Here is a 10687-nt window from a genome sequence, read left to right on the forward strand (position 1 = left end):
ACCCTTATCAACTATAGTTGACACTATCTTTGACCAGAGGCCACTATAGGAATGACTACTTCTTTGACCAGGAGCATATGGTGGTAACGTTGACTTCTTGTTGACCAGGAGCACTTAGGGTAGTTGAACGTATTCTTGCAGGCACTCTAGGTGTAAGCACTATCTTTGACCAGGGCACTCTGGGTAATGCACTATTTTGACCAGCATCTGGGTATGTAAACTACTTTTGACCAGCACTCTGGGTAGTAAACTACTTTTGACCAGAGGCACTCTGGGTAGTGCAACTACTTTTGACCAGGGGCACTTTGGTTAGTATACTACTTTTACCAGGGCACTCTGGTAGTAAACTACTTTTGACCAGGGCATTGGGTAGTAAACTACTTTTGACCAGGGCACTAGGGTAACTGCACTTCTTTTGACCAGGGCACTCTTGGTAATGCACTTCTTTTGACCAGGGCATCTGGGGTAATGCACCTACTTTTGACCAGGGCACTCTAGGTAGGTAAACTACTTTTGACCAGGACATCTGGGTAGTAAACTACTTTGACCAGGGCATCTGGGTAGTGCACTACTTTTGACCAGGGCACTATGCTTGACTTCTTTTGTACTCAGGGCACTCTGGTATAAACTACTTTGACCAGGGGCAACTCTGGTAGTAAACTTACTTAACCAGGCGCACTCTGGGTTAGTAAAACTACTATATGACCAGGGCACTCTGGAGGTGTAAACTACTTTGACCAGCGGCACTCTGGGTAATGCACTACTTTTGACCAGGGCAATGGGTAGTAAACGTTCTTTTGACAGGGCACTCTGGTAATGCACTAATAATGACCATTGCATTTTGGGAGTAAACTACTTTTGACCAGGCACCTGGGAAATGCACTACTCCCATTTGACGGCCATTAGACAGTCCTCCCGTAGCGAATATGTAAAAGCTAACTGTCAGTATGATCTGAATAGCACTACATTTGAGGCTCAATAGCACAGGCTGACAAGATATGACCGAGCATGCAAGCGGAATAATATATAAGGTAGTACACTCCTACAGCTTACGCTGTAACTGCAAACGTCAACGCCCCACCTGTCTCACTCTATAAGAAATAGGAATGCGACATGCAAACAATTGGGCGGTGCGGCCAATAGAATCGTGGGATTTTGGACACAGCATGCACTCTATTGGCCCTCACTACAAATCACCACGTATGCGTAATAATATCATGATCTCTCAACATCACAACAGATTTCGGGACAAGACGATAGTTGATGGATAAAACAATGGCGTAAACATAACCACATACATAACTGTATAGCCACTCGTATACGTTGTTTGATTCTTAGAATGCATATTCAACATTCGTTTAAAGAATTCATCTCCAAACAATGGATACCAACCGCCGAACCAAAATAGACAGGGTTGTCATCCACAGGTCATCACATCACCTAAACACAACAGCCTATAAAAACACTTTATTATAATAATCAACTACTTTTGACCAGGGCACTCTGGGTAGTAAACTACTTTTGACCAGGGCACTCTGGGTAATGCACTACTTTTGACCAGGGCACTATGGGTAGTAAACTTCTTTTGACCAGGGCACTCTGGGTAATGCACTAATATGACCATTGCATTKTGGGTAGTAAACTACTTTTGACCAGGGCACTCTGGGTAATGCACTACTTTGACCATTGCATTGTGGGTAGTAAACTACTTTTGACTAGGGCACTCTGGGTAATGCACTACTTTGACCAGTGCATTATGGGTAGTACACTCCTTTTGACCAGGGCACTGCAGGAAATATGGTGCATTTTGGATGCGGCCTAGATCTGGATTTTGGACGCAGGCCTTACATGGAACATGGTTAATATATCCAACATCACAACAGATCATGACAAACGTATTGATGATAAACATTGTGCGTGAACATACACACAATACATACTGTATAGCCTACTCGTATACGTGTTTGATTCTTAGAAATGCAATATTYAACATTCGTTTTGAATGAATCATCCTCAAGACAAGAGTTTGAAACCATAAACTCAGTTCTCTGAAACCAAATTAGACAGCGTGTTGTCATGTGTGGCTTCACATGTCATCACATATCCCTATAACACAATCAGCTCATTAAAAACACTTTATTAATTAATCTTTCACTCGACCGTCTGATTAAAAAGGAAAACATGCTGCCGTTTTGTGATTATAAATAGGATACACAGCTTCTGAGGGCCGAAATCCAAAATGGATTCAGAACAGTCTAGTTTGGTGTCACTTCAGTTGTTTGTCTCTTCTGGACATGCCAGTTCGTCAGCGGTGGAAAAACGACTTCATTTTCATACTTGAGTTATAAAAGTAAAGATATCTTAAAAAGAAAATGATTCAAGTAAAAGCGAAAGTCAACCAGTAAAATACTACTTGAGTAAAAGTATTTGGTTTTAAATGTACTTAAGTATCGAAAGTATAAATAATTTAACATTTCTTATATTAAGCAAACCAGAGAACACAATGTTCTTGTTTTTTTAATCTATGGATAGCTAGGGGCCAAAATTCAACACTCAGACATAATTTACAAACTAAGCATTTGTGTTTAGTGAGTCTGACAGATCAGAGGCAGTAGAGATGACCAGGGATGTTCTCTTGATAAGTGGGTGAATTATACACTTTTCCTGTCCTGCTAAGCATTCAAAATGTACAGAGTACTTTTGGGTGTCAGGGAAAATGTAAGGAGTAAAAAGTTCATAATTTTCTTTAGAAATGTAGTGAAGTAAAAGTTGTCCAAAATAGAAATAGTAAAATAAAGTACAGATACCCCCCCAAAACGTACTTTACACCCCTGCAGGTCGTTTGGGGGATACCCTGCCCTGGATCTTAATCTTATTCATTATGATTTTAAACGGAAAACTGATCCCAGATCATCACTCATACACTGTGTGAATATGAACCCTGTTCAGAGTACCACAGTCTGATGGCAGTGTGTTTCAGAAGGATTCCTAATGTCCCTACAGCCTACAGCTACGGGGGATTACACTTCACAGATCTAACTCTGTCAGAAGTCTTTATCTGTGACGTGTTAGATCATCTTAACCTCTCTAGGCTAGATGGGATGCTACCGTCCCACCTGACCAACATCCAGTGAAAGTGCAGGGCGCCAAATTCAAACTACAGAATTGTAAATATTTAACATTCTTGAAAATACACATGCAATATGTCAAATTAAAGCTTAAATTCTTGTTAATCCAGCCACGGTGTCAGATTTCAAAAAGGCTTTATGGCGAAAGCAAACCATGCGATTATCTGAGGACAGCACCCCATCAAACAAACACAGACAATCATATTTCATCCCACCAGGCGCGACACAAAACTCAGAAATAACGATATAATTCATGCCTTACCTTTGAAGAGCTTCTTCTGTTGGCACTCCAATATGTCCCATAAACATCACAAATGGTCCTTTTGTTCAATTAATTCCGTCGTTATATCTCCAAAATGTCAATTTATTTGGCGAGTTTGATCCAGAAAAACACCGGTTCCAACTCGCGCAACATGACTACAAAATATCTAATAAGTTACCTGTAATCTTTGCCCAAACATTTAAAACAACTTACCTAATACAACTTTAGGTATTTTTTTATGTAAATAATCGATAAAATTTAAGACGGGGTAAACTGCGTTCAATACTGGACGAAAACAAAGCGTAGCGAACTTTCAGGTGGTGCGCCCCAACCACAACAGAACACTAGACTCAACCCTCGTTCTGAACAGCCCTACTTCTTCAWTACACAAAGGAAAAACATCAACCAATTTCTAAAGACTGTTGACATCCAGTGGAAGCGATATGACCTGCAAGCAAGTGCCTTAGAAATCTAGATCCACATAAACAACCCATTGAAAAGGGAGTGACCTCAAATAAATGTTTTCCAGGATGGTTTGTCCTCGGGGTTTTGCCTGCCAAATAAGTTATGTTATATTCACAGACATCATTCAAACAGTTTTAGAAACTTCAGAGTGTTTTCTATCCAAATCTACTAATAATATGCATATCCTAGCTTCTGGACCTGAGTAGCAGGCAGTTTACTTTGGGCACACTTTTCATCCGGACGTGAAAACCGCCYCCTAGCCTAAAGAGGTTTTAAAGTCATCATTCTCTGACTGGTTCGAGTGTCTGATTGATTGCCAAAAGGGATTTTTTTTTGTAGACCTTAGCAGGGCCATTGTTTTGTAGCGGTTAGTGGTATTAGTATGCTATGTTAAAGAAGATTGTTTTGTTGCGGTTAATGATATTAGCATGCTATGTTAAAGAAGATTGTTTTGTAGCGGTTAGCGGTATTAGCATGCTATGTTAAAGAAGATTGTTTTGTAGCGGTTAGCGGTATTAGAATGCTATGTTAAAGAAGATTGTTTTGTAGCTGGTAGCGGTATTAGCATGCTATGTTAAAGAAGATTGTTTTGTAGCGGTTAGAGGTATTAGCATACTACTGTAAAGCACATTTTTTGTTAGTGGTTAGCTTGCTCATGTAAAGCACATTGCTTGTTACCAGTTAGCAAGCTATTTTAAAGCACATTGTTTATTAGCAGTAAGTGCCAGTTAGCTTGCTACAGTCAAACACATAGTTGTTTAGTGGTTAGCAAGCTACTGTAAAGCTTGGTGCATGCTAGTATAAAACTACTGTAAAACAACACATTTCACTGCACCTATATCCAGTGTTTGTGACAACACATCTTTTTTTAAATTAAGCAGGACTTTGGAGATTGGGGGTTATTCCTGTTATACCCTCATTGTCTACAGCATTATCACAGGCTGTTGGTAACATTATCACAGGCAGTTGGTAGCATTATCACAGGCTGGTGCTAGCATTATCACAGGCTGTTGATAACATTATCCCAGGCTGTTGATAGCATTATCACAGGCTGTTGATAGCATTATCCCAGGCTGGTGCTAGCATTATCACAGAATGCTGGTAACATTATCACAGACTGATGGTAACATTATCACAGGCTGGTGCTAGCATTATCCCAGACTGGTGCTAGCATTATCACAGACTGTTGGTGACATTATCCCAGGCTGGTGCTAGCATTATCACATATTATTGGTGCCATTATCCCAGGTTTATGCTCGCATTATCACATGATGTTGGTAACATTATCCCAGGCTGGTGCTAGCATTATTGTATGATGTTGGTAACATTATCCCAGGCTGGTGCTAGCATTATAACCGTCTGGTGCTAGCATTATCACAGGCTGCTGGAAACATTATCACAGACTGCTGGTAACATTATCACAGGCTGGTGCTAGCATTATCCCAGGCTGCTGCTAGCATTATCAAATGTTTGGCTCGTGGACCTTTTTCATAATCTGAATGAGACAATCATTGTATGCTGTACAGTAGAGCTGACCTCATTTCTCAGTGTTCCCATTGAAAGTCAGTCCACTCTTTGATGGTATGGACAAACTAATAGAGGTAATTAAATGAAACCTCACAACGTGGTATAACCTCTCAGCACAGATATGACCATATTGACCTCTATACAGGATGGGTTTATATCCAGCCAGTCAGTAAAGGGATGTGAGGAGATAACAGCATGTTCATTGTTGATTTCTGTAGATTTTTTCTCACTAATTGAATAAAARAGATCCACAGGGATGTGAGGAGATAACAGTATGTTCATTGTTGATTTCTTCTCACTAATTGAATAACAGAGATCCACAGGGATGTGAGGAGATAACAGTATGTTCATTACTATCTTCTAGAGTTACATCACATGTACAGTGGAAGTCAAAGGAACGCGGCTAGCCAAGCCTGTGCTGTCCCTGGGTCTGATGTACCTGGCTTTCCTCACGGGACTCAACAGAGTGGCTGAGTACCGGAACCACTGGTCTGACGTCATCGCTGGATTCATCATAGGAGTGGCCATCGCCACTTTCCTGGTAAGAACCTGTCCTGCAGCAGCATCACAATCCTCACGATGTACTGTGTGCATATTTGGACAGCCTCGTGCACCAACTCCTTGGTGATTCTGACGCTGTCGTAACTTTGGACACCGTACCACTTTTGTTGTAGAACCCGGATCAGCATCACTATGGGTTGTGTACAAAATGGCAGCCTAATCCCTGGTGGTGGTCCATCAGGGGGGTCCCTCAAGGCTCGGTCCTAGGTCCACTATTGTCTTGTATCTACATGCTGCCACTGGGAAACATAGTGAGGAAACACGGACTGAGCTTTAACTTTAAATGCTGTTGACACTCAGCTGTATGTCATTCACTGACAATGGCACTGCGCTCCTGGTCAGCTGCCTGCAGGACATCCTATGAGGTTTCCTGCAGTTAAACTGCAAAAGACACAGGTCGCACTGATTGGCACTGGCACCATCAGTAAAACAACAGCAGCTAGAGACTCAATACTGATGGTGTCAAGGTCCTCCCCTTCAGGGAAGTTCAGCTAGAGACTCAATACTGATGGTGTCAAGGTCCTCCCCTTCAGGGAAGTTCAGCTAGAGACTCAATACTGATGGTGTCAAGGTCCTCCCTTCAGGGAAGTTCAGCTAGAGACTCAATACTGAGGGTGTCAAGGTCCCTCCCTTCAGGGAAGTCAGCTAGAGACTCAATACTGATGGTGTCAAGGTCCTCCTCTCAGGGATGTTCACAGCTAGAGACTCAATGATGGTGTCAAGGTCCTCCCCTTCAGGGAAGTTCTAGCTAGAGACTCAATACTGATGTGTCAAGGTCCTCCCCTTCAGGGAGGTTCAGCTAGAGACTCAATACTGATGGTGTCAAGGTCCTCCCCTTCAGGGAGGTTCAGCTAGAGACTCGATACTGATGGTGTCAAGGTCCTTCCTCAGGAGGTTCTCAACATGGGTAGAACATTTGACAGTCAACTCTCGTTTGAGGCCCACATCAAAAGTGTGATCAAAGTTGTATTTTTCCATCTAYGGAACATTGCCAGGTTACAACCTMTGCTGTCACAGCCTGCAGCTGAGCGACTCATCCTTGCCTTTATACCATGCCGTCTGGACTATTGTAATGCCTTGTTAGTTGGCACAAGAAGCCCAAGAAGGCTACAACATGTCCAGAACTGTGCTGCACTTGTCCTCAACCACACCTCCCCCTGTGAGCACATCCCTCCAGTGCTGTTCAACCTCCACAGGTTCCCAATATGCTCACACATGACTTTAAAATCCTGATTCACACCTTCCAAGCTATCCACAACCCTGGACCCAAGTACCTGTCTGACATCATCCTACCCTCCTGCCCCACACAGSSGTCACTCCTCCAGGTCCATCTCCCTTCATCAGCTCCAYAGCAGACCACCCGTCACTCCTCCAGGTCCATCTCCCTTCAKCAGCTCCATAGCAGACCACCCATATTGTAGCTTTAGGCACACATCGTCGTATATAGTGGAAACTTCTACTGTCACTTAACATCGTAACTCTTCATCTTAGTGCTCCTGTTCCACTCTGGAGGTGACTGGGCCAGGGGTGTGGTTCTGGATTTGTAGTCCAATGGATGTTCATGAGGCTGGCTGGTCCCAGATGTCTGAACCAGCCATCGACCTGTCCATATCTGTACTGTACACAGAACGGGATAAACATAATGTGGATGTTAGCAGCCACCCCATTCCCCCTCAGTTGAACTCTATAAGATCCAAGATCCTCTGTCTCCTTTCTCTCTCTTTCTCCTCTGTCTCTCTCTATTCTCTCTCTCTCGCTCTGTCTCTCTGTCTCTCCTCTGTCTCTCTGTCTCTCCTCTGTCTCTCTCTCTCTCCTCTGTCACTCTCTCCTCTTTTCTGTCTCTCTCTTCTCCTCTTCTTTCTCTCTCTGTAACGCCCGTCGGAAGAAGTGGACCAAGGTGCAGCGTGGTATGTGTTCATGATGCTTTATTTCCTCAGAACACCAAACAAAACAATAAAAGAATAAYGAACGTCACGTTCTGTAGGCTTCACAGAGCTAACAAAAACAACATCCCACAACCTAAGGTGGCAAAACAGGCTGCCTAAGTATGATTCCCAATCAGAGACAACGATAGACAGCTGTCCCTGATTGAGAACCATACCCGGCCAAAACATAGAAACACAAAACATAGAATCACATCACACCCTGCCCTAACCAAATAGAGAAATAAAACGTCTCTCTATGGTCAGGGTGTGACACTCTCCTCTTTTCTTTCTTCTATCTTTCTCTTTTCTCTCTTCTCTTCTCTCTCTAGCACGTGGGAGCTGAGATTAATAGGGTAGTGGGCTGGGCTAGGAGAGTAGGATGTTCACTCTAAAGAGACACGGCACCATTAAAGCTGAACCCACCAAACTGTTGAGTGCTGTTAGTGGTTACTGCTCACTGCTGAAATGAACCACCTTTCRTGGAGGATACTAATGGATTCTAACTTTGTGCGAGCTAAAAACATGGCTGGTGGCACTTTCAATCGGAGGACAAGATTATAGTAATAACTGAAACATGATGGGAGAACCCTGATATAGAGCGTCATTGCTGCCTCTCGGTATTGCTTTAAAGTGAAAGTTGTTTCGATCGATTAAACTCTAGTCGATTAATGTGCCATGATGCTACTACTAACCCGTTCCAAGGTTGGTGCTCAAGCATGTGATTGAGCATCAGATGTTACTCTAACAAGATGTCTGCGATTCACATTGATTGATGATTTGATTGACTGTAGTAATTTCTATGTCGGATGCCGGTTCGTGTCATGACGGATCAAACAGAGAATCTAGGGCAGGCAAGCTTATACACTGAGTGTATAAAACATTAAGAACACCTTCCTAATATTGAGTTGCACGCCCTTTTATCCTCAGAACAGCCTCAATTCGTCGGGGCATGGACTCTGCAAGGTGTCGAAAGCATTATACAGGGACRCTTTCCAATGTTGACTCCAATGCTTCCCACAGTGTCAGGTTGGGAAACTGTTGAGTGTAAAAAACCCAGCAGCATTGCAGTTCTTGACACACTCAAACCGGTGCGCCTGGCACCTAGTACCATACCCCATTCCAAGGCACTTTGAATATTGTGTTTTTCCCATTCACCCTGTGTCTGAATGGCACACATTTAAAAAATCCATGTCTCGATTGTCTCAAGGCTTAAAAATCCTTCTATATAAACCTGTCTCCTCACTTTCATCTACACTGATTGAAGTGGATTTAACAAGTGACATCAATAAGGGATCATGGCATTCACCTGGTCAGTCTGTCATGGAAAGAGCAGGTGTCCTTAATGTTTTGTACACTCAGTGTATAAGGTTAGGTTATACAAAGTTTGGTTATATAAAGTTTAACTTAAGCCCCGTTTCCATTGGCACTTTGAAGTCAACTCAGGTTGGGCTGTCCTTGGTGGGCTAGCTCAAATTAAATTTCCACTGCCTCCAGAAATGTGAAATGATGTCATGTTGCGAGGTAGCCATTATGTGACTGCAGCTGGCTTCGCTACTGTTTCTAGCTAGCTAGCTAGCAAGATGTTGAAGAATGTAATTCACCCTCACCATGCTGTAACTAACGTTACTCCATACTCCTGMCAGTGCCAGCCAGACTTAGAGCCATGTATTTAGCTCGCTGACTTTAGTTAACTAGCTAAACGGTTAGCATCGTCACTAGCATAACAGGCGAGCTAGCTAGATTCCCACTTTACTTGCCATAGCATTGGCTATTAGCTAGCTAGCTAACCAAGCAAAAGAGACGACAGGTTTGATATGATGTAGCTAGCTAGCTTTCAATACGTCTTGACTAGCTAAAGTCCGGCTAGCTCACGCTAGCTAGCTAGCTTATTTCAACTCTGAYTTGCYATTTAACATCAGGATCTAGCTATGGTGGTAATTTGTGTCATGTCTGACTACTGCAGTACTGMTTGTCCATGTTCTAGCTAACAGCAACAAGCCCAGATGAGCTAGCTAAAYGATKTSTCAGCATTCAGCAGCGATCAGCTTGGTGGTTGCATAGTAACGGTGTCACAAGCCCCAATTCTAATTGAGCTGACACCAGTTGTGAAACTGGGCTTGTCTGGTACGGGTTTCCCTCGACMYATTCTAGTCTGCTCGAATTTGKCCCTAATTTTAAGTGCCAGTGGTAACGGGGCTTTAGTGTCTGGTAGTAAGTCACCTAATTAAAGTCTTCCTTAAGCACATGTGTCTAAACAAGAAGTGCAAGAGGAACCGCTGCACTACACCATTATGACATCACTGTGTGACAGCCTACCGTCCTCCACTACAAGCATTATGAACATTCACTGTGTGACAGCCTACCGTCCTCCACTACACCATCTATCATGTGTACAGCAGACTCCACTACACCAGTGTGACAGCCTACCGTCCTCCACTACACTATGACATCAACTGTGTGACAGCCTACCGTCCTCCACTAACCACTATGACATCACTGTGGTACAGCCTACCGTCCTCCACTCACCGCTATGACATCACTGGTGGACAGCCTACCGTCCTCCACTACACCACTATGACATTCACTGTGTCACAGCCTACCGTCCTCCACTACACCATTATGACATCACTGTGTGACAGCCTACCGTCCTCCACTATACCACTATGACATCACTGTGTGACAGCCTACCGTCCTCCACTACACCATATGACATCTGTGTGACAGCCTACCGTCCTCCACTACACATGTATGACATCACTTTTGTGTGACAGCCTACCGTCCTCTCACTACACGCCTATGACATCACTGTGTGCAGCCTC

The 10687-nt window shown here is 43.3% G+C and overlaps 1 protein-coding gene across 1 annotated transcript in view; it reads left to right on the top strand.

Annotated features, from left to right (window-relative positions):
* LOC112077425 (phospholipid phosphatase-related protein type 5-like) overlaps positions 1-6054 on the top strand; it is a 38061-nt gene extending 32007 nt beyond the window's left edge. Inside the window, exon 4 of the mRNA XM_024143938.2 lies at positions 5747-6054. Within this exon, the coding sequence (XP_023999706.2) occupies positions 5747-6010 (264 nt within the window). The 3' untranslated portion in view covers positions 6011-6054. The remainder of the gene's footprint in view (positions 1-5746) is intronic.
* Positions 6055-10687: the final 4633 nt, after the last annotated feature.

Source organism: Salvelinus sp. IW2-2015, unplaced genomic scaffold, assembly GCF_002910315.2.
Source record: "Salvelinus sp. IW2-2015 unplaced genomic scaffold, ASM291031v2 Un_scaffold4554, whole genome shotgun sequence".
NCBI classification, from domain to species: domain Eukaryota; kingdom Metazoa; phylum Chordata; class Actinopteri; order Salmoniformes; family Salmonidae; genus Salvelinus; species Salvelinus sp. IW2-2015.